The sequence below is a fragment of the Cavia porcellus genome, unplaced genomic scaffold (assembly GCF_034190915.1).
Source record: "Cavia porcellus strain 051 isolate PalLab524CR breed Dunkin Hartley unplaced genomic scaffold, mCavPor4.1 scaffold_4, whole genome shotgun sequence".
In the NCBI taxonomy this organism is placed as follows: domain Eukaryota; kingdom Metazoa; phylum Chordata; class Mammalia; order Rodentia; family Caviidae; genus Cavia; species Cavia porcellus.
Genome location: NW_026947487.1, coordinates 69,154,962 through 69,179,425, shown reverse-complemented (window position 1 = coordinate 69,179,425; position 24,464 = coordinate 69,154,962). Strand labels below are relative to the sequence as shown.

General features: G+C 38.2%; 1 protein-coding gene across 14 annotated transcripts in view; it reads right to left on the bottom strand.

Annotated features, from left to right (window-relative positions):
* The window catches only part of Ccdc158 (coiled-coil domain containing 158), a 90,088-nt gene that overhangs the window by 42,834 nt on the left and 22,790 nt on the right, over positions 1-24,464 (bottom strand). For 12 of the 14 annotated variants that reach the window (XR_010046951.1, XR_010046952.1, XM_063247232.1 and 9 more), the window contains 5 exons: positions 23,475-23,589; positions 10,907-11,026; positions 9,886-10,083; positions 8,200-8,682; positions 1,254-1,443 (listed from right to left, as the gene is read on the bottom strand). Coding sequence is in view for 11 of the 14 variants with exons in the window: in XM_063247232.1 (XP_063103302.1) it covers positions 1,254-1,443; positions 8,200-8,682; positions 9,886-10,083; positions 10,907-11,026; positions 23,475-23,589 (1,106 nt within the window). In the remaining 3 variants the exon portion in view is untranslated. Of the gene's footprint in view, positions 1-1,253; positions 1,444-8,199; positions 8,683-9,885; positions 10,084-10,906; positions 11,027-18,961; positions 19,461-23,474; positions 23,590-24,464 lie in introns of those variants that run through there. The other 2 variants (XR_010046953.1, XM_063247237.1) reach the window with 2 other exon arrangements.

Below are 24,464 nucleotides of genomic sequence, written 5' to 3'. Positions count from 1 at the left end.
TACCTGGTACAAATTCATCTTTCAATACACTAGGACAGGCACACTCACTCATCTATATTTATCTATGTAAGTGAAGTATAGATTTATATACAAAGAAAACAAAGCTATAGCTCCACCTACCTACACATGTCCACATAGTTGCCTCAGTGCCACCTGAGGCCAAGTGCCCAATGCATGCATGTCTCACACTTTAGCCTTCCAGCCTGCCTCTTTCTTACTCTCCTCATTTGTTGGTTGTGCTGTCTTCCCAGCACCACAAGTATGAACCCAAGAGTTAGACTTCACCCTCAGATCACTAAGTCATATTGAGCCAACATCTAAAATATTCTAACTTCTTTTCTATTCTCACTGTCACTGCCTTCCTTCAAGACTCCATTGTATTTCCTGGAACTTCTCAAACTGGTGGAACTCTATCTCTTTGGTGTCCCCTTCCTTTATTTACCTGCTGCAACAGGCTTCTATAGCATTTAACATCCTTGCTAGCTCCATACTTCTGGCTCTACGTCATTCCTTTGTGTTTTTTGCTCCAACAAACACTTTTGAGGTCAGTACTATGATTTTCATGTCTTCACACTTTTGAGCATGATGTTGTCTCTGCTTGGAATGTTCTTCCACCTTATTCATCTGCCAGACTCCTTTCTTTCTTTCAAGCCTGACCCAGAAGTCATTTCCTTTAAGAGGCTAGTATTCTCTGTGTCAGTTCTATTTCTACATGTGGCACATGTCCACTGTACTATGAATCCCTCGCTCCCCTCTCTACATGAGTCTGACTCTCTATTAGACTCTGGCACTGAGGTCTTTCTAGAACTGAAGAGTATCTGATGTAGTTAATGACTGTATGAGCATGTGTGTATATGAAATATGCGATACCAGACCATACCAATCATAAACTAGTAGTTCCATGGTTTAATGTAAGGACTTAAGTTTTTCCCCTCAATAAACTAAATAAGTTCTGCACATGTCATTTCATTATTAGCCTCCAATCAAACTGTCTGACTCAAAGGACTCAAGGTTTCCACTTCTATGAAAACAAAATTGTGCAAACAAGATGATTTGTGCTGAGCACCTGCCTTCTTGGCATCTGGCTATCTCTGTCTTTTCTTGAAGCTCAGTATAGGATTTCCTGGAGGGGGCAGCATTTCCATCTCTATTTGCAGTGTCAGTGGAGACATCTTTCTTTTGGAACTATGGGGGCCTTCTCCGGCAAGACTCTATACTAAAGTAGGGCTGGAACTGGAACTGAAGCAATATACCTGAAAGACTGTTCAGCTCGCTCCTGCTGTTCTTCACCTCATTTAATAACTGATCTCTCTCCTGTTTGATGTCCCTTACTGCCCGGAGCCGCTCAGACCCTGCGTTCACCAGCTTCACCTTTTCCAACTCCAAGTCACTCACTCTGGCCTCAAGCTCTCGAATCTTGGAATCTTTCTTATCTTTTAAAATCTAAACATAAGGCAGAGATAAAGAAGTAAAAAACATGGACATGCACAAGTTCAAACTATTAGTACTGTACCTCTTTCACTTTTTTTTCATTATTCCTCAGGACACTAAATTTTGTTATAAACACTGATAATAAGTGGGAAGAAAATACATCTTTCACCTTTATTTCTGTCTTCTTTTCTTTCCTTTCCTTTCCTCTTTTCTTCTCCCCTCTCCCTGCCCCTCCCCTCTGTCTCCTCTTCCTCCTCCTCCTCCACCTCCTCCTCCTTCTCCCCTTCCTTCTTGCTAGGGTCTCTCCAGACTGGCCTTGAACTTGCTTATGTAGCCCAGGCTGGCCTCAAACTCATGGTGCTCCTTTTGCCTCAGCCTCTCAAGTGCTGGATTTACAGGCATGCACCTGGCTTCACCTATGCTTTTAAATTTAGATATCAATTCCCCGTTATTACTTATCATAAGCCTTCATTATTTCTATTCCATATTCATTCATTCAAAAATATGCACTAAGCAAGAAGAAGCAAGGCCAGCACTAGGGTAAGATAAATGGAACCTCCAAACAGGTGACTCACTTGCCATATCGTAGTCCTGGGCCTGGACAGCAATAAACTAAATAATATCTTTGTCCTCATGCACAACTGCAGTGAGAACAGACAACAGCAAACATATTTAATGTCAGGTAAAAGACAAGAAAGATTGAAAAAAAAAAGGAGAGGGGTTGAGAATGCACTGGGTAGAGGCTGTCACTTGACATGGGGTGTCATGCAGAGAAGTATTTAGACAGCAGCCTAATGCTGTCTGAGAAAGGTCTACCCACAGGTCCAGCCCTGGGCTGGCATCTGGGAACTTGGACTGTACTGTAGCCCCAATACTAAGACAGCTCAGTGTGTCTGGCTTATACAGAATACAGTGCTAGCTGATGCAATTTGACTATTGCAATAGTAGCACACATGTAGAGGCCAATGCTGTATTTGAAATGTAAACATGTGGCAAGCTTTTAGCTATTTCAAAAGGATGGGGGGATGCCCAGGTTTGTCCCATTGCCTATTTATGATGGGCCTGTACAGTGAATGTCCTAAACAGGGCTAGCTGACCTCTGACCAGCTGTTGCTAGTACCACAGGAAACCCAGCTGGCCTTATGAGGTGTGTGGGAAAAGCAGTATGATCCCCCTGGGGTAGCCTCACCACACATCTTGGGTACATGCTGCTCCTATTCACCTCTTGGACCAGCTGATAGACACTCTGTCCTTCCTTGTCTAAGAAAGGTGCCAGCTTTGATGAGCTGCAGTTATTAAAGGCTCATGTTCTCCTCTCCTGTCAGTGTACCCAACCCTAAGCATAAGGGGACAAGGGAAACCATACCTTCCAGGGCTGTGGTTCCCACCAGACTGTGGAGGGAAGTGGAAGGGATATTAAAATCCAGATATTTAACTTAAAGCAGTATGATAAAAAACTAAAAATTGGAGAATTCAGGAAGATGGTGGCTTGATAGGTAGCAGGGTAGAGAGCCTCTCTGAGAAAAACAACTCAGATGCTAGATTTTAACAACATAGAGAAGACCAGACAAAAGGAGAGGGATTCTCACCACCCAGGAAGAAACTGAGGAAAAAGAAAAAGAAAGGAAGGAGAAACGTGGATGAAAGGCTAAAATGAGATGCAACTATACTACAGCAACTGTAGTAGAATCAACATGGAACTGGAATAAAAACAGAGCTGAAGATCAATGGAATAGATTAGACCACAACTACACAACCACAACTACAAACACACTCAATCACCTTATCTTTGATAAAAGGGCCAAACATGGTCACTGGAAGAACGACAGTCTCTTTAATAATAAATGGTGTTGGAAAAACTGGCTCTCCATATGCTGAAAACTAAAACTAGACCCATGCCTATCATCATGTACTAATTAAAATCTAAATAGATCAAAGATCTGAATATTAAAACAGAAACACTAAATCTATTGGAAGACAAACTGGGTAAAAACCTTGAAGACAGAGAGTTAGGTAGAGAATTCATGAACAGGAATCAAACCACATGGGAAATACTTCCCAGAATCAAAAACTGAGATCACGTCTTATTAAAAAGTTTCTGCATGTCATAAGAAATCTCCAGCATAGTGAAAAGAAAACCCACAAACTGGGAAAAATCTTAGTGAACTCTCCCTTAAAGGACTTCTGTCTAAAACATACAAAGAATTTTAAAAAATCAGACCCCCAAAATTCAAAGATCCAATCTAAAAATGGGCATCTGAGATGCATACACAATTCTCAGATGAAGAAATACAAATGGCAAATAAATACAGGAAAAAATGTTCATCATCATTACTCATTAGAGAAATGCAAATTAAAACCACCCTGAGATACCATCTCACTCCTAAAAGAATGGCCAGGATCAAGAAAACTATGAACAACAACAAATGCTGGAGAGGCTGTGGGGAAAAAGGAACTCTCCTGCACTCTTGGTGGGAGTGTAGACTGGTGCAACCATTGTGGAGGTCAGTGGAGATTCCCCAGAAAACTGGGATTGGAAGTCCCATTTGTTTCAGCTATTCTACTTCCAGGCATATTCCCAGAAGAACTGAAAACATCATACCACAGTGATATATGTGCACTCATGTTTATAGTAGCACACTTTGTAATACCCAGATCTTGGAAACAACCTAAGGATAAGGATAAAAAAGGAATGGATAAAAAAGCTGTGGTATTTTTATACAATTGAGTACTACTCAGCTATCAAGAATGATCACATTGAGATATTTATAAATAAGTGGATGCAGCTTAAGACCATACTCATAAGTGAAATAAATCAAACCCACATGTATAAATATCGAATAGCTTCCCTAGTATACAAAATGGTAAGAATACATAAAAGTTTGTGGTAATAATGATTCCCCATTACATTGCTTTGAAGCCTCATAATGTTCTCATTCATTAGTTGAAATGGTTTTATTCTGGGTTGTTTGATTTTATTGTCTGTGATGGTATGAACAGCTATTATGAAGAAAACAAGACATTATAATAGCTAGTGCTGATTTAATATCATCTTGTATTGAAGTCCTACCAAGCTTTTGTTCTTCTGTCTTCATCGGTTTTATCATGTTGTATCTTACTGGATTTTATTATATGTGATAGTATAAATAGAATTTTTTATGGACAAGGAGATAATATAGTAACCATTGTTCATTTTCTGTTAGTTGGTTCTGAATACCCTGCAATAGTTTCATTCTCTTGAATGGTTTTATACTGTCTTGTTATGTTTGATACTATAGTGTATGCAGGTATACTCAAATATTTCAAGGAAAGAAACACTATGGTAGCTACTGTTATGTCAGGTTGTCTTGTGGTGAAACATTATGTTGCTTAAATTGTTCTGTTCTGACCTGTTTTGTTATATCCTCTTTTATCTTAATCTTTTTTAAAATAAAAAAGAAACTAAAGTTAGTCTTTCAATATTTGAAGATGGATTTGCAATGTGTGATTGTGAAAGAAAAGATCTCTTAAAAATAACATGGAACCAGGAAGTGACAATACAAAGGCTAGAAGACAACAAGAGGATCTATAACTTAAGAATAAAAAATGTGAGTGAAGAAGCAGGAGTAAACACAAATGAATTACAAAGGCTATTCACAGAAATAATTAAGGAAAAATTCCCAAGCATAGGAAAAAGAAATGATATCCAGGTAAATCAGGCATACAGAACACCAGCCAGTTACAACCAAAACAGATCTACACCCAGACATATAATAATCAAGATCCCAGAAATTCACCACAAGAACAGAATATTAAATGTGGTATAAAAAAACCCAGATTACCTGTAAAGGAAAATCCATCAAAATAACACAGACTTCTCAACACAAACTATCAAATCAAGAAGAGCTTGGAGTGAAATAGTCCAAACCCTGAAAGAAAATAACCTCCAACCCAGATTGATGTGCCCTGAAAAACTCCCTCTCTCTCTCTCAAAATTAATGGAGAAACAAGATTTTTCCATGATAAGAAGGAACTGTGGGAGTTCGTGACCACCAATCCAACCCTACAAAAAATACTGAAGGACATTCTAGAGAGAGATAGAAAAAAATACCAGGATTCCAGCAACAGTGGCAGAGAGGCCTCAATGAACAGGGCAGACAGTGGAATGAAAGAGAAAAGTGGACAAATAATAGCAGAAAAAATAGAAGAACAGAGATGAAGCAGTGAAGACTGGCTATAATCTCTAACACAGATGGCCTTGATACACTAACAAAAAGAAACACAGCAGAGTAGGTCAGAAGATAGCGACCATCCAGATGCTCTGAACAGGAAATATACTCACCCTGAAAGAGGGTTAATAAACCGAAAGTCAAAGATGAGAAAACGATGCTCTATGTGACAGGGAACCTGTGAGAAATAAGGACAGCTCATCCAGCAGCTGCAGATGGGTTGGGAAGTCATGACACTTTTGTGCAGTGGAGAACTACTCAACTACAAGGAAGGAAAACTTTGAGGTTTTATTAAGTAAAGGTCAAGCTCAGGGGTAAAAAGGTTCAGCACCACTCAGATAGATAACGGGTTGACCCCCTAATCTAAAAACTAAGGAGTTAGTGGGACCCAAAATAAACAAAGCACCCTGAGAAAGGGAAAGGGGAGGAACTGTCTAAAAAAGGAAGGCAGAGGACATTGTTAATAGTGTATTAGGATTTAAAAGCCACAGTAGTCTTATCGCTCTGTTTAATTTGATTTTATTCTGTTCCAGTCTGTCTACTCAACTAGATTTGAGGGCATAGACAGCTATCCCTAAAATAGCAGGATATACTACAGTAACTATCCTTAATTAACTTAAACTGAAGCCCTGTATTACTTAGATTGTCTTACTATGACTGATCTTATTTGAAGTCCTACAATATCTCCAAAGTTGTGTTTTTATTAAAATTTCTATGTAATGCTATGTTCAATTATATTATGCCTGATTATGTAGGCAATTCTATTGAAAATATCAAGAGACAGCATAATAATTACTGTACATCACTTAGTATTGTGGTTTTATGTCTTTTTTTATGTTTTTCTAGGAATTTTTTTGTCTATTTTTGATCTGTTTTTCCCTATAATGCAGAAAAGATAGGTATATATCCAGAGATTCAGACGTGTAGAATTTCTAAAGTTTATGGGAACAGATTATATAACACACGATGTAATGTACAGATACTCTGAAGAAGAAGAGACACTAAGATACCCAGTGCTAATTCTGTAGCATTATGGTATAAAATCTAGCAATACTATTATTCACTGTTCAGAGTGCTATTAGTCTAGTTTCTTACACTTTCAACATACATAAAGATATGAACAGCTATTTCAAAGAGAACGAGAGACATTATGGCAGCCATCGTTGATTTCCCTATTGTCTGGTCTTGAAGACCTAAAAAGCCTTCATCATCCTGTTCTGATTAGTTTAGTACTATAATGTTCAGTATGTATTCACTGTGTGTGAAGATGTGGACAATTATTTGGAAGAAAACAAGAGACAATGTGATAGACAATGAAGATCTCCAGTGGTCTTGCTTTGAAATCTGTTTCTTAAAATTGTTTCCTTATGATCTGTTTTGTTCTGTTTAATTTTACCCTCCTTTAAAATACAAAAATTAAGATGAGTGTTTAAACTTTAAAATAAAAGTAGTACAGTAAAAGACACACTGCCATAATGTCTCTCAAAATAGTCTCCCTGTCTTTAAACACACTTACCCATCACTCCTATCACTTTCTGAAGCAGTCTGGAAGTCCTCTTTCATAAGTGTTTTTAGTTGTGCTCTAGTGGCTGCCTCTACGTTCTGACTCAACTCAAAATCTTTGCCTTTCACAGTCTTTTTTGACTTCGGAGAAAAGCCAAAACTCATACAGTGCCAGATCCAGTGAATAAGGTGGATGAGGAACACATTAATGTAATGTGTTCATGAGACTGCCTTCCACTGGATGCAACTTGGCAGCAGCTTTAATTATATTTTTTGTCACATCTTGTAAAACAAAACAAAACAAAACAAAACAACCTCATGAAAGAGAACTTCCAGAACTGCTTCAGGAAATGGAAAAAACAATGGTATATGTGTTTAGAGTGAGGTGAAGTATTTTAAGGGGAATTAATGGCAATGTGTGTATTAATGTAATACTTTTTTAAAAATGTAACCCTGTAGATACTGAGAAGCCCATACATACTTTGGGATGCAGTCCCAAAGCCATGCTGCTCTCAAGCAAGTTATTTCACATTGTTATGTTCAGGTGCCTCATTTCTAAGGTGGGATAATACCAGCACCTGCCTCAGAAAGTTTTGTAATGATTGAATTGATTTAATTTTTAGAGTGTAACATTCTTGCATTTGTTGCCTTAAGAACATTAGCAACTTATCTTCCCTGGCAAGAAGGCAGATGAACAACCTTTCTCGCCTGATATGTTCTGCCCTGCATGCAAACCTACTCTAAAGTTTTCACTGTAAGACTGGCCACTGAGAAGCCTTCATATGTCCTTTTCATGGGGAATTTGGTCATTTAGAACACTATAATCAAGAAAACCTTAAGCATTAGAAAATTCGCAATTTTAGGTCTCTCCTTTTAAAATCTGATAAAAGCATGGATTTTTTTTCCCCCAAAAAAACCCACATGTGTACAGAGATATGAATACTTCCCATTTCAAAGGATTCACAGAAACTGAAATTCCTTTTTACTAAATAAGGTCATACTTGCTTATGAGAAAAAAGAAATTTCAGATGCTAAAGCAACACAGAACTCTACAAACCTTAAACTCCTGCAGTTCCAGTCTCCTGTCATTTATCTCTTTCTCCAGCTGGGCCTTTTCTACCTGCATGGCCCCGGCTGTGCGTCCGTGCTGGCCCACCAGCTGTGTCATGTTTTCAATCTGCTGGCGCAGGATCTCAATCACTTTGTCCTTCTCTGCCATCTGCAGCCTCAGGGCCTCACACTCAGTCTGTGCATGCCGCAGGTGCTCCCCCTCAGTCTTTAGATGTTGCAGCTCCTGCAGCTTCAGGTCCACCCGGGAGCGAAGCTTGGTGATCTCTGCATTGGTGGCCTCAATGGCGTGCTCCTTCTCCTGCAGCGAAGCTGTCAGGTCTGATACTGTCCTCTCTGAGCTCTCTAAGGTCATCTTCTTGGCAGTCAGCTCTTCCACCACTTTGCGAAGCATCTCCTTGGTGGACTCAAGCTGTGCGGTCAGGGAGGACACTTTCTCTAGACTCTCATTCTTCCCTTGTATTGCTGCCATCTGATGGGAGATGAGACAGAGCCTCTGAGTTTGCGAGGACAAGTATAGGCAACCCAGGGGCTCGGACAAGTTAACTGCAAGCCATGAAATACTGGATTGGATAAAGTACAGATACGCTATTACTTCACCATCACAACTTAGATGGACACCCTGTGTAGACCTCTGTGTACTTTCACACCATGCCGGAGTCCTTAATGAAATAATGATGCTTCTCCACAGTGATTTCCAGGGTGGGAAACTTGGGAAGTTCTCTCTGAGGTCATTTCCATGTTACTTTAGATTAAAATTACAGTAGTGATGGTTGGAGGGAGGGAAATAAGATCTGCTCTTATTTTTTATTTCTCTCTGTCTCATTTCTTAACCCTACCTGGGAGGAAAAAGGAGTAAGCACTGTTACGCAGTACACATTTGCATCTTATGGTGCTGGTTTGGAAAAGGGTATTCTAGCTTACACTTGCTCTGTCTTTCTTCCTGCCCACGGTAGGCCAGAGGATAGGGAAATGGCTTTGCCTGCCTCAAAGCTAAGACTGGATACTTTATGTGACTTTCCCAACATGGGGTGGTCTGTATGCCTCTGTGGCTGTCACCAGCAATAGAACTGTTTTCTCACAGAACCGCAGGGATATGACATGGAAGAAAACTGCTAATATTTTACTCCTGCGCTCTGATGGAAGGCACTCAGCAGCCTGTTAGTGCAGGACAGGGTAAGGATAAGGGGCCACCACTTTTGGAAGATACCCCAAACCAAAATATATTGGCTATAAACCTCCAACCGTTGCGTTCTTTGGACTTCCCAATAGTTTGCTACTTGTCTGCACTAGAAACAAGAAATTTGTAAATTATCAATTTGTATGTGAAAATGACAAGTATCTGGATAAGAGTTTAGTTTTTCAATAATATGCAGTTGAAATAATACTAACATGTTTCATGTAGCAAACAGTCAAAAATAGGGAAATAAAACCCAACTTTTTTGAAATTGTTCACAGGATCTTACAATAAACCCCAAACACAAAAAAAGTTCAAGGCAAGTATAGTGGTGCACCTGCAGCCTCAGCAACCAGAGAGGTCAAGTCAGAAAGAGCCCTTGGGCAAAGCAGTTTGAGACTATCCTGGGTTGAGACCCCATTTCAAAAACACAGTTTCAGCCAGTAGACATGAAATGCATGATCTCTCCCCCCACCCAGGAGAGGCCGCGCACACCACCTGCCGCTCCATCTGGCCCTGGCATTCGCTCTTCATGGCCTTGAGCAGGGCCTCCAGGCGCTGCACCTCCATGTTCCGGTCATCCAGTTCCCGCCGAAGGTGGTCAATGGTGATGCTGTTTCCTGTGTCACGGTCCCACAGTCGTTTGTTCTGCTCCTTCTCCAGACTCAGCTCCTTCTCCCTCTTGTGCAGATCCGCCTAGAACAAGAAAGGCTTGATGAGATGTGATGAGTTTCTAGAAAAATAAATTAATATTTTAGCCAGACATGGTGGTGCATGCGTAATCCCAGAATTTAGGAGGCTGCAGCAGGAGGATCACTGCAAGATCAAGACCAGCCTAGGCTAAAAGTGATCTAAAGGGCACCATGAACTGTATAGCAAGACCCTGTCTCAGAAAGAAAGACAGACAGAAAGAAAGAAATTTTAGCATTACAAGTCAATCTCAAGGGTCTGTACCTCAAATAATACAAAAAGAAGAGGAAAATGCCTTAGATTTAAGAAATCATCCTGCTTTTTAAGTCTTGGATTTTTGAACAAAGACGTTGTCTTGCCTGCCAAGTATACTCCTGTGATCGACAAATGTTCCAAAGCTTAAAGGAATAACAATAGTAATTTGTCATATTGCTTCAGAAATGGCAGCTGGGTGTGGTGATACATACCTACAACCCCAGCACTCAGGAAGATGAAGCAGAATTGCCTCAAGTCAGTGTGGGCTACATAGTGAGTTCAAGGCCAGCTTGATCTATATTGTGAGACCCTGTCTCAAAAAAAACAAAAACCAACAACAATAACAACAAAAGACTCTGGTTGCTTGAAGATCACCTCTCCCCACACCATAACTGAACTTTTAAAAAAAAGCATACAGTATTATATTTTACATGTGACACATGAATAGTGTCTAGAATATTGTTGCCTATACACAAATATTTTATAAATTTATAATTTTATAAAGAAAACTAGTTTGTAAAACACTTTAATGAAAAGCTTCGCAAAATTATCATATTTTAGAGTATAACCTTACCAATAGTTTTTGAAGTTGATCATCCAAATTTCCAGATTCCTGACTGAACTGGTCCCGTTCTGTGCGTGCTTCAGTGAGCTCTGAGTTGGCCAAAACTAACTGCTTCTCCAGCTCTTCTATCTAAAAGAAAAGCACAAGTTGAAAATAATCTGTCAGTGGATCACAGAAAACAAAGTCTCTGGGAAATGGTACTATGTGGAAGGCAAAAGTAAAAGATTATTTTGATATGTTTTGAAAAGTTTTCTAAACTTAAGATCTATGTAGTATTTAGCTAGGGAAATTAACCAAAATAAAATATTTGATACTGCTGGAGTTGACCATTGTCTGTAACATCTCTCTCTCTAATGCTTATGCTAGTCAAAACTTATCATCAAGATATGTTCTGTAATTTGGTTTTTTTAACCTCAAAAAAGTATTATTTATTAATTATTAAAACATTTGTATATAAAAATTATAGATAAATCCATAATAATTCAAAAAATTATAAATTACATGTTTATAGTCCATTTAACTTCATGGACTGAGCATATGCATGCAATAGGTACTCAAGAGAGACAACATGGAATTTAGTCTTTAAGGAAGCTATTGTGACATAAATAACATGCTGTAGAGCCCACACCAACAAAATGGATTATATTAGAGAGCTATTGTGTTTTAGAACACCAGAGGTTTGAGAATAAAAGGCACTGTATATAAAACAATAAATAATGATAGCTATGTTAGCCACTGTATTTTGAAAAGGAAAGCTAATGCACATTTTATAGTTTGACAAAATATATATATTGCTGCACAGTTTATTTATTGCTGCTGAAGTATTTTAACTACTTCAGTCTTCATTTTCTTTAAATATAAAATGAGAATAAGAGTACTAATTTTGAAGGACTGTTATAAGCCTATTTTTCTTTCATTGAAAGGCACAAAGGGATACAGAATATTTCCTTTTCTAAGTCCCCAACCAGTAGGACATGAGCAGAGGACAGAGGTATTTCACTGCTGATGGGCACCCGTGGTACAGTGTCAGCTGGTTGAGATCTCTAAGCCACACAAAATCATAACTCAGGTAATGACAAGTTAAAATAATGGTCACATGTTAGTACTATTATGAAGTGACATCTGATGTTTGTGGTATCTACAATACTATTCTATTTCTAGGAATAAGAAATTTTTTATATCTGCACAAATGCTACATATTCCTTCTTATTTTTAAGGTTTCTGTTCAGTAGGTGGTAGGCTCTCAAATCTTCTGTCATGAATAAAGCTTAGTTTGGTTAATGTGTTGTGATTAAACTTTTTAAACGAGAGAACATAAAACCAAGACAAACTTTTCTTGATAATTTTCTACTTTAGGGCTGGGGATTTAGCTCAGTGGCATAAGCGCCTGCCTTGCAAGCAGGCAGTCATGAGTTCGATCCCCAGTACGGATAAAAAGGAAAAAGACAAAAAAAAAAAAAAAAAAAAAGATGTAATTTTCTACTTTATTTTTACTTGGTTCATTTAAAGTCTTCATTAACTCAACATACAGTTGAATATATAATAATACCACATATGCATACATATATGTAACTATCTCTGATAAGGATAAACACATGAAGTTATATATCTCTATGTATTTATGCATACACATGTGACTTAAATACTAATACAAGATTATCGAAAGTTTCACATTTACCTAGAGTATGGTACCCTAGCTACATGGTCCAAGATATTAATTTTAATATTTTACATTGGCTGTATATTTAAACTGATTTTATATTTGAGTGTATGTCATGTATAAAAAGTATTTCAAAGAATTAATTGTGCATAACATATTAAGTTACTGATTAAAATATGTTCCTAGATTCTAATAATCCTATACAAGAGAACTTTGGTACTGGGCATGTAGCTCAGAAGTACAATGCTTGGCATGAATTAGGCCCTGGCTTTATCTGTAACACAAAACAAAACCAAAACTTTCATCTTTGTTCTCCTTTTGGGACACACAAAAAAATCCATCTCATTTAAAAATTTAACCACGATAGCATAAGTAACTTCCAGAGTAAGATTAATGAACAGTATCAGTAGACACAGTGTCTTCAGTTTATCATTATCAGGAACTAAGACAGCACACTCTTAGTGAAGACATCTAGAATATCTCGTGGAATAACCAGACTTCTGTTCCACAGTGTGTGCTGGGCACGGAGTGGGCAGGTTGGGGAGAGGGGTGATCTGAGGAGTAAAGATAAGGCTAACAGCCAAATGCCTCAGGTTCTATCAGGTAACCTTGTGGCCTCAACTTTTTTGGATGTGTATAATTTGATATTCTAGATCATCTCTTGTGTTCCTCTTGATTCTGTTTCTAATACTATTTTATACAATAACATTATCAATACACCTGAAATCTTGCGTTCCTCATCTATCTTTTGATATATAAACTTTTACCAAAAACAATATAAGTTAATCAGATGACTAAAGCAAACATTTCACCTCTCGGGGCTGGGGATTTAGCTCAGCGGCATAAGCGCCTGCCTTGCAAGCAGGCAGTTGTGAGTTTGATCCCTGGTACCGATAAAAATTGAAAAGACAAAAAAAAAAAAAAAAAAAAAAAACATTTATTTCACCTCTCAGCTTGATCTAAATTTTTTTTTTTTGTTTGGTTTTTAAGATGAGTATCCCTCTGTAGTGCAGGCTGGCCTTGAACTCGTTTATGTAGCCCAGCCTGGCCTCAAACTCATGGTTATCTTCCTGCCTTAGCCTCCCAAATTCTGGGATTACAGGTCTACGCACATCTGGCTTGACACAAAGCATTTCTATTCTCAAGCAAAAATGCTATTTGTTTTTCTGTTATGAAAACTTAAGACTTGCTTTTTTAGGGTTTTTTTTAGGTTTACTTTTATTTTAAACTCTGGATTGACCATTTCATAACATCAAACTTGATGGTAAAATCTGTGAGATCAAAATGAAAGAACACAAAAAAGAAAAGGGGGCAAGCTAATAAAGTCTCATCTTCTCATCTACCTGCTCATTAAGTAGCCCTTCCAGACCCCTGTAGGAACACTGGTTTGGTCATTGTCAGTACTGACTCAGCTGCTATAGCTCTGCTTTTATCTTTCACTTTTTAGAGTAAAAATATTTATATGAATTAATCAATCAAAAAGATAAATGGAGAGTGAAAAGGAAAACTACTGAAGTAGCAGCTGAGCTGATAAAAACAGCCATGAAAAATACTGAAAGAAAAGCCTTTTAAAATGTCCAGAAAAAAAATTAACATCTGAGATACGGCAAAAGCTTTTTCTTTTCTTTTCAGGTAATGGCACTGGTTTTCCCTTTCACCATCTATGAATGCATTTTTTGGTTTGGATCACAGGATAAATAAGTACTAAGCTTTCATTCCAATGTCACGTTGATTTCAGGGATATTACCAATTGTTAAGATTCTGTTATTGGTGGTTTTCTGGTGGTGTCATATTGGTGGGTGCTTTTTTTTTTTTTTTTTTACTTTTTTTTTTTGTTGTCTTTTTCCTTTTTATCGGTACTGGGGATCGAACTCACGACTGCCTGCTTTCAGGGCAGGCGCTTATGCCGCTGAGCTAAACCCCCAGCCCTGGTGGGTGCTTTTTGTTTTCATTTTTCCTGTGCTCAAAAAAAGACACAGCCATGGCCCAGTAGGGGCTGCTGCAGGCCGGCACAGGAGCACTCGCGCAACTATGCCAAGTGTCTGCATGGCCTCTTCCGCACAGGGACTTGCTCCAACCAGTGCCCTGAAATGTTCACTCTCAGGATAAGAAATTCAGCCCCAAATGCTTTCAAAGTAGCAAAGTAAACTTAGAATTATGATCATGAAGTATTTTTGTTGTCAAAAAGTGAAAGTTAATAGTAAAGCTCAGTCCACTGAGCCAATAGTGACAGCTTCTACTGATCCAAATTAGAAAAGGGGAATTCTGGGAGGTTCTCCTAAAATGGAACGAAATGAACAGAAAACAGTATTACAGTAAAACACTTTGGTCAGCTACAAAAGCTACATCTAAAATTTTCCCTGACCGCAATTTCTATTTTCACCAATATGGAAATACTTTTGTTAATCTTAAGAGAAACATCTTTCCTTAATGAGTTTTCTTTTAATTCATGCATTCTATTTGGGACAGTCTTGTTCAGATCTGTCACAATGCCAATTTTTTAAAATAGTAAACACTTTATTTTAACAATAACAACATTTTTGAGGAATTCTAAGGATCAAACCCATGTACTCTACCGCTGAACTACACCCCACTATACTATACTATTTAAGTGTAGAAATCTGACCTCAGGAAAAATATTAATACTGCCTCTAATAATACACTAATGTTTAATATCAATACATCCTTTAAGTTTCTTTTTCTCACAAATCTCTACTTTTTTTTTTTGAGACAGATCTCACTGTGTAGAGTTCAGGCTGGCCTTGAACTCACTATGTAGCCCAGGTTGGCCGTGAACTGTATCCTCCTGTATCGACCTCCCAAATGCTGGAATTACAGGCATATTCCACCACATCTGGAACAAATCACATTTTTTATTTTTTTTAATTTTAAAGACATTACGACAAAAGAGGACATAAAGCAGATCAGATCAGAACAATGCAAGTAACACAGCATTTTACCACAAGACAACCCATAATTAACAGTAACTACCATAGTGTCTCTTTCTTTGAAATAGTTGAGCATAGCTTCATATACGATAGTATCAAGCATAACAAAACAGTATAAAACCATTCAAGAGAATGAAAGCATTACAGGGCTTTCAGAACCAAATAGCAGAAAACGAACAATGGCTGCTACTATAGCTTCATTTTCCATAGAAAATGTGTTTATACTATCACACATAATAATATCCAATAAGATAAAACAGGGCAGAACCAAAGACAACAGAAAACAAAAGCATAGTAGGACTTCAGAGTAAGATGATACTAAATCAGCTCTGGCTATTCTAATGTCTTCTTTAAAATAGCTGTTTATACTATCACAGATAATAAAATCAAACAAACTAGGATAAAACCATTCCAACTAATGAATGCAGACATTATAAGGCTTCAGAGCAATGTAATGGGAAATCATGATTACTATAAACTCTTACGTGTTCTTACCATTTCTTACACTAGGGAAACTATACGGTATTTATACATGTGTTATTTTGTGTATGAATGTGGTCTCAAGCTGTGTCCATTTATTTATAAATATCTCAATGTGATCATTCTTTATAGCTGAGTAGTACTCCATTGTATAAAAATACCACAGCTTTTTTATCCATTCCTCAGTTGATGGACACTTAGGTTGTTTCCAAGATCTGGCTATTACAAATTGTGCTGCTATAAACATGGGTGCAGATATATCACTGTGGTATGATGTTTTCAGTTCTTCTGGGAATATGCCTAGAAGTGGAATAGCTGGAACAAATGGGACTTCCAATCCCAGCTAAATCACATTTTTAATATGTTTTTTCCTTTAAGTGTTTCTTCATGTATTTAATTAAATCTGAGAGGCTAAAATGGAAGAGACCAAAATAACTTCCACCTGGCTACAACTGGGTTTAGTTTTGAAAGATAGCAAGGACTTTTTTTTTGGTTTGTGTTTTTGAGATAGGGTCTTGCTATGCAGCTCAGATTCATCTTGAGCTCACTTTGTATCCTAGGCTGGTCTCAAACTCACAATGATCCTCCTGCCTCAAGGGCAGGATGTTGATTCTGATAGGAATCATGTGAAAAGCAGAGGAAGAAGGATAAAAATCTTGGGCTCTGACCCTTTTTCAAGCTTAATTACATAGGCTATGCGATGGTTGGTAGTGAAGATGAAGAAACGATCAGGGGAACAGGTGACACAGATTATGTATGTGTGCCCAAGGATGCAAGGATGACCGTTAATTTAATGAGGGAGCCAAGGCTTACACTAACATGCTGAGATGACAGCTGTAGGGGTACCTGGAGAATGGCATGAACTATCATTCCAATTAGTAGGTCAAGCCAGTAATCCATGTAGAAACCCTGGCACCTAGTCAGCATAATGCTTCTCTCCGGCAAGCACCATCAACTGCAACCATTTACCAAATTTCAAGCTCCCAAACAGGCTTATAAATCCAGCCCTCTCCTCCTTTCTGTAAGATATTTTATAGTTAACAGGATGTCTAAAGCATAATCTACTTAGAAAGCATTATAATTTCTAGACTCACAGTAATTTTACTATCAACATACTTCTCTCTTAACGAGTTTTCAACCTTTATAGTGAGAGGGCCTAAATTTTGACTAACACTAATTATGAAAAATTCTTACAAATGGCTTTTGGTAACAGTGTTTTTCATCTGATAAAATTTACAACTGATGAAACTAACATGACTTCATTTTTTATAGCATTAGGAATTAAATGCAGACTCTTTGCCCTTAGCTACTCCTCCAGCCCTTTTTAAAAGATTTTTGAGACAGAATCTTGCTAAGCTGCCACACTGGCCAGGGCGCTGGCTTTACAGATGTATATACCACCACCATGCCTATTCTCACATGACTTTTTTCAAATGAATGGGTTTTCCAAGCTCCTTTGCAAGGAACATGGTACTCTTTCAAAAATGCTTATCTAACATCTATATATTGCCTGCTTATTATTCACATTGTTTTTTGTTTTTGTTTTTGGTTTTGGTTTTTTTTTTGTACCAGGGATCGTACTTGCAACCTTGTACTTGTCAGGGAGGCACTTATGCTGCTGAGTTAAATCCCCAGCCCTCACATTGAGTTTTAAAATGAGTTTATTAATGAATGTTTTCAGGAGGGCTACAACCATTGGTTTGCCATTTTAGAAAGTTATGTTTTTCATGCTTTACAACAAACGGAATGTAAAAGGATAGAGTTATAAGCATTTTTCTGCAAGAATTCTCTGATAGTATAGCACAATGTAGTCATTTTTGTAATTCTAGAATAAATTCTAAAATAATCTTTACCTTTCTCCAAAAAGTGATGAATAATTGCAGATGGCACTAAAAAGCCACTCTTTTCCCTATCCATTCTGTAGTATTGGAGCCAGTACTTTTACCATCGCACGCTACAATTTTCACTTTATCCACTTTAATAAGTTCTGTCATCTCTCTGAATTCAGCATTGTTCAATACAAAAGCCCATATATTACCGCAGAATCTGTACATATCTAGAGAATCCCTGAAACTGACTTTGTTCCTGACCCTCCGAGCCAACGCTGAATTTTCAGCCTTATCAAACCCTAATCCTGAAGACTCTTTCCCAAAGCAGTATTTCTGCATAACTGATATGCCATGGCTCAGGAGGAAGAAATTACTTTTTTCAGGCTTGCACTGATATCCAGTCCGTGTGGGAGGCGCTTCCCACCAGGAAGACAGCAGCAAGGAGGCCAGGGGCCCGCAGGAGGCACCACCTAGTCAACCACTGACAAAGCTCTTTTTTTTTTTTTTTTTTTTTTTGACAACGTTCATTTTTAATCGCATCTTTTATATATTTTTCATATCATTCTTTTTTATTATCTGGATGGTACACAGTAAAATGTGCACTGAAGCACAAGAAAATAAAATAGATTTTTATGGTTTTAATAGGTTTTAGCCGTGTAAAGTCAAGGTATATAAAAATACAAGAAAGTAAGCAGACTTTGTTTATAATATTTTATATTCATTGTAAAAAAAAACCAAAAATTTTTTATAACAATAGAATTTTTTGTGACTGATCCCCTGAATGAAATCCTCTTGGTTAATCTGTTTGATTTTCCTTATTTAGTTATACCATATATTATTAAAGCCCTTCCAGGCAAAAGTATATTATTGCCCTCTATATTAATGCAGCAGAAAGTCATCTCTCAGGGTCAAAATATATCTCAGCATTTAGCTAAACTAAAAGGAGTTACTATTAGGAGCCTAGTTAACCATTAATTAGGTGCCAGCTCTGTGGAAGACTCTCAACATTAGAGCAAAATAAAATAGTGGTCCTCATATCATGTTTGCATCTATATGATCCCCAAACATCCATATGAAAAGTTTAGTCATGCTTCTTATGCTTCTAGAATGCCAAAGAGATAAATGTTTATAAAAACCCAAAAACCTCCTTTGCATGGTTAGATGGGTATTTTATTATTTGTTAAAATTTCCATCATGCTTTCATTTAGAATTGATCAACATGATACTATAGATCAGCACAAATGAAAATTAGCAAACAATGGATGATTCTCATGAAGGATTAATTTTTCTAAGTCACCATGTAATAAAAAGCTACAGAAATTACAAATTGTGTAAGAAAATACAAGTGAATTGAAATTTATTTAATATACTGTGGCATTTTAAAGGGTTTAATCCATCAGCAAATAATATATTTTCAAAATGGTCTGAGCAATTACTCATTGATATGTTATTATATTGAGCTGTACCACTACCATTCTATTTCCTCTCTAGAGCAATACAGAATCCTCTGAGCCCATGAGGCATTGGCATCATGACCATTCTTCTGCTTGTACCCTGTGAGGTGGGGTTACACCCTTTGGGTGGGCTTGGTCTATCCAGAATGGGATGGACATTACTGCTGTTCATCTTCAGGAAAGAAGCTTGTCCTGAGAAAAGACATTAGAACACAGAAAGTAGGCCTCAGAGAGGGAGAAAAGAAAGAATGTTCTTCCTGGGCTGTTGTTTCTTGTGTCTAGTCCTTTAGCAGTGTAAGATGGAGGCAGCCATAGTGAAGAAGCATTTAGACTATGGGTCCGTGTTATTCACTGCATCCCCACCAGTGAATCATAAGGTCAAGTGAAGGGGTCAAGACAGCATCAGGGGGTCAAGAACAGAAATAGTCCACATAACATGTAAAGAGGCACACACTGCTTTGTAAAGCTTGCTTCAGTTTCATGCATGTATTGGGTTATAAACTAAACTGCATTTCTTAAACAGTGATCAAGAATCTGGAGAGGTGGTGGTACATACCTATACTCTTAGCACTCAGGAGGCTGCGGTAGTAGGATCACTGCAAGTTCAAGCCCAATCAGAGTTACAAAGTGAGTTCAAGAGCAGGCTGAACTGCACAGTGAAACCATGACTCAAAAAGATATTATTATGGGTTGTGTTTAAATGTCTCCCCAAAGCCACATGCATCATGGTGGGAGGCAAGCCTCTCAAAAGCAGTCAAGTCTAGCATTTGTGACTAATTCATAGCTCCGGAGACCAGTGAGTGATGCACTTATCCAGGGCAGAATAATAAAAGGGAGGGAACAACACATGCCTTTCCCTTTTACCCTTTTCACTCTTATCTCTTGTGACTCCCTTAGTTATGCCTCCCTGCCTTGGAGCCAGCTGAGTATGGACTGAAACTGCCAAACTTTGCTTCCTGCATCTGGGTGTTGATTATTTTGTCCTAGCAAGAAAAGAAAAGTAACCAAGACAGACAACAAAAACAGCTAAAAGTATCTAAAGAGACACTGCTGCAGAGGATCTGATCTGTAAGTGAGATTATATTACATAATTTCGTGTTACTCTTCATTGCTTAGGCATTAGTAAAACCTTGTCTAACTTCTTCATCATTCTTATCTTGCCACAAGAGTTAAAGGCTAAGGTCTAATTTCCATGCTTGAAAGTGAGCCAAAACAGTCTCGTGAGCCCAATTGGGACACTTGGAGATGAAAGGTAACATTCACAAAACAGGACCATGGGACGGAAGGCATAAACTGAAATAGCCCCAGACAAACATCACGTGCGGTCACCCTTCCCACAGGGAATGCAGAGCATAAGCTCCTTTGAGCAGAAGCTCTTTGATTGTAAGAATCTTTACTGTTTTACAAATAGTTGAAATTAATAAAAACTTAAACCCTGGATAAATGATTGGTGATACTAGATAATTTCTCTTTATTTATGGAAAAAAATAGAAACATAGTATCAAATATCAATTAATATCTGGTTTTAAGAGGAATTATGATGATGTTATGGTTTATGTCAGTGACTCCCAATCCTCTGCAATTATGGACTTGACCAAATTTAGCATTGGTGATTGGTTTTTTGTCTAGTGCTTAGATTGGTGGAGTGAGTGTTACACTCACCTAAGGGTGGAGCAAGGATATGATGTAATGGAGGGAGGAAGGTGTGTGTCTCTCTCTTGCCCGCTCATTCTTGCTGTTTGCAGCTGGCCATGAATGGTGGCCTGCCATGCAACCCTGCCACCAAAATTGTAAGAACTCTTTCCTTCCTTCATTTTGGGCATCAGGTATTTATCTCAGCAACAAGTAAAAAGTAACTAAGACAGAATTTGGTACCAGAGGAGTTGGGTCATTGCTGTGATTATTTCTGACCATGTGCCTCAAAAGCCTTTGGAAATGGCTTGTTGGCAGTTTGGAAAGGTTCAGAGATGTCACCTGAATGCATAGAACTGGAACAGCTTAGGTTGTTTTGCATGGGAGGGTATGTTCAGAGCTCCGGAGACCAGGAAGCTGATAGAAAGCCTGCCAGTAAAGACCAGACTTCGGAGGTTTCTGTTGGGAAGAACTGTATTGGTTGTTGGACTCTAGACCATGTGTGTTATGGCCTGGTGGAAAGTGTTTCTGCATTCTGCTCATGTCCAGAGATTTTGCCTGATTAAGGGCAGAGGACTGATTAATCTGGCAAAAGAAATTTAAAGGCAGTTTAATGTTGAGACACTGGCATGGCTATTGTTGGGGGCTTTTAGCCAGATTTATGTTGCAAATCAAGAACAAAGAGACCAGCAGAATAATATAAAATGCTATGAGTTTGGCCAGAAAGAAAACTCCAGTAAAGCTGTGGACTGTAAAGACAGAGCTGAGACTTTTTGATTGCTGAGAAAGAACAGAGAAATAAAAAAGATGGCCAGGGGACATCCCAGGAAGCAGTCAGTCTCCATCCTTTGCAGCCTCAAAACTGCAAAAGTTAAAGAATTTGTTCAGAGAAGAAAGCTTCAGAGCACCATGCTCCAAAATGGCAACAGCCATATGAGGTTCTAAAATGGCAGCAGCCATACCAGGTTCCAGAATGGCAATGACATAGGAGAAACTTTTCCTCACAAGCAGGTTCACAGAGCCCAGAAATCTAGGCACTTGACCCCTATAGCCAACTGGTTACTGCTCCAGCTGGCAGCAAAATATGGAGGCATCCATATGGCACTGATTTTAGGTGCAAGGAAAATGTGCAAATTCTGAGGGCAAGATGGCTTCCACCTTGATTGCAAAAGGCCTGGCAAGCCAAGCAGTGTAATCTTGAGTGGGCAATATGTAAAGATATAAGGGTGAAGCCAAAGATGCAGTGGGAACCCCAAAAGTTTGGAAAACCCAGGAACGTGGATCATCCAAGGGAGGCTGCAAAAACTGAGCAGAGGGGGCTTGAGAGAGAGAAGCTGCCAAAGCTGAAATCTCTGGAAGTGCCATGGAGGTGGAATCACCCAAGCCTTTTAGAGCTTGCAACCAGATTACTTCAAATGCTGAGTATGGAACTCTAGGACTTAATTTCTACCTGCTGGATGTCGGACTTGCTTTGTTTCCAATGCTTTGTATTCCATTTGTAACTGTTGGCATGGTAATGTTTATCTTGTGCCTTTGCATTTTGGAAATGTTTAACATTGTTTCATTTATACAGGGGGTCACAGTTAAGACTTTGCCATAGATCTTGAGTAGACTTGAGACTTGGACTTTTCAGAGATGTTGAAACTGTTAGGACTTTCGCACCTCTTGGAGATGTGTAAAGGTTGTGCACGAGTCTTTGGAGGTCAGGGGTGGAATGTCATGGTATATGTCAGTGGCCCCCAAGCTTCATGAATTATGGACTCAACCAAATCTAGCATTTGTGATTGGTTTGTTGTCTAGTGCTTGAATTGGTGGTGTGAGTGCTACACCCACCTAGGGGTGGAACAGGATACAATGTAATGGCAAGAGGAAAGTGTGTCTCTTTCTCCTACTGGCTCTGTTTGTAGCTGGCCATGAATAGTGGCCTGCCATGCCACCCTGCCCTTCGGAGCCAACTGAGTATGGACTGAAACCTCCAAAATTGTAATAAATCAATCTTTCCTTCATTCATTTTGGGCATTAGGTATTTTGTCTCAGCAACAAGTAAAAAGTTACTAAGACTGATGAAAAATGACTTATTTCCCTATTAATCTTAAAATTCAGTTTGCTAGCCAATGATTAAGGGTTAAGTTAGAGAGGAGGTAGGTCTCCAAAATACTGAGTGGTAGGGGTAGATTAGTTGGTACTGAAATATTTGCTAAAGCTAAAACTTGTAAAAATATTATGGTCCTATTTTTAAATTTCTTGTTTGTTTATCTTTGTGGTGCTGGAGACTGAACCCAGGGCTTCACACATACTAAGCATGTGCTCTATTACTAAGTTACATCCCCAATCCTTGAATTTAATTTTTAAAAACTTAAAATGTGCAAAAATATTTTTCTAAGAATGAATCTGTGCATACTGTTTAAATAAAAATTGCTTCTCTACAGTTTAAGAGATAATTTAACATCTTCCTACTCCGGTTCATAAACTGATTTTAATCAGAGGTATCATTTTCAAATAAACTATTAAAAATATATTGCTAATTTTGTATATAACAGTCGCTAGAAGCACAACAGCAAAATCTAAATTTACCTTGTCTTCATACATCCTTTTGGCTTCCCTTAATTCAGAACGCAGCTGAGAAACAGTAGATTCTAGGTCACTGAGCTGACGCATATACATTGAATTCTGGTTTCTTGCTTGTTCTCTAGGGTTGGTTGGGAAGGAATATAAAAGCAAATAGCAAACTAAGAATACGTGTGATACTCAAGTACTTTAGCTTTTGGACACTACCTCTAATTATTTTACAAGGCATTACTAAGCCAACTGTATTTTATTATCTGGAATTGCTTCTTAAAAGTTGCAGCTCATGGGCTGGGGATTTAGCTCAGTGATACAAGTGCCTGCCTGGCAAGCACGAGGTCATGTTTGATTTCCGGTACCGAAACAAAAACTTTTTTCATTTAAAAAATGTTGCAACTCAGGGAAGCATGATAGTTCATGCCTGTAATCCCAGCACTTGGGAGGCTGAAACAGGATGATCACTGTGAGTTTGAGACTATCCTGGGTTACACAGCAAGTTGTAGGTCAATCTGAGCTACATACAGAGACCCTGTCTCAAAAACAAAAAACAAAAAAAACAAAAAGAAAAAAAAAGAAAGAAAAAACAAAAAAGGTCCAGGATATAGCTCAGTGGTATAGCACCTGCCTGGCAAGCATGAGGTTGTGTTTGATTCCCCATACCAAAAAAAAAAAAAAAAAAAAAAAAAACAAAAAACAGTTGCAGCTCAGAGATAGGAGCAGAGTTCAACAATAGATAGTATCCACAAAGCTCTCTGGATTCAATCCCTAGCACAAAAAGGAGAAAAAGTGAAAGAGAGAAAGAAAAAAAAATGCTTAGCTCAAAAATGGTAACTATACTGTTTTTTCTCTACTTTTGTATATGACTGAAAATATTCACAGAAAAAGTCTGTAGTATGTTGGGCACAGAGATTGAGACAGTAGGATTCCAAGTTTAAGTCTACCCTGGGAAATTGGCAAGAAGTTGTTTCAAAATAAAAATTTTTTTAAAAGCTGAGGATG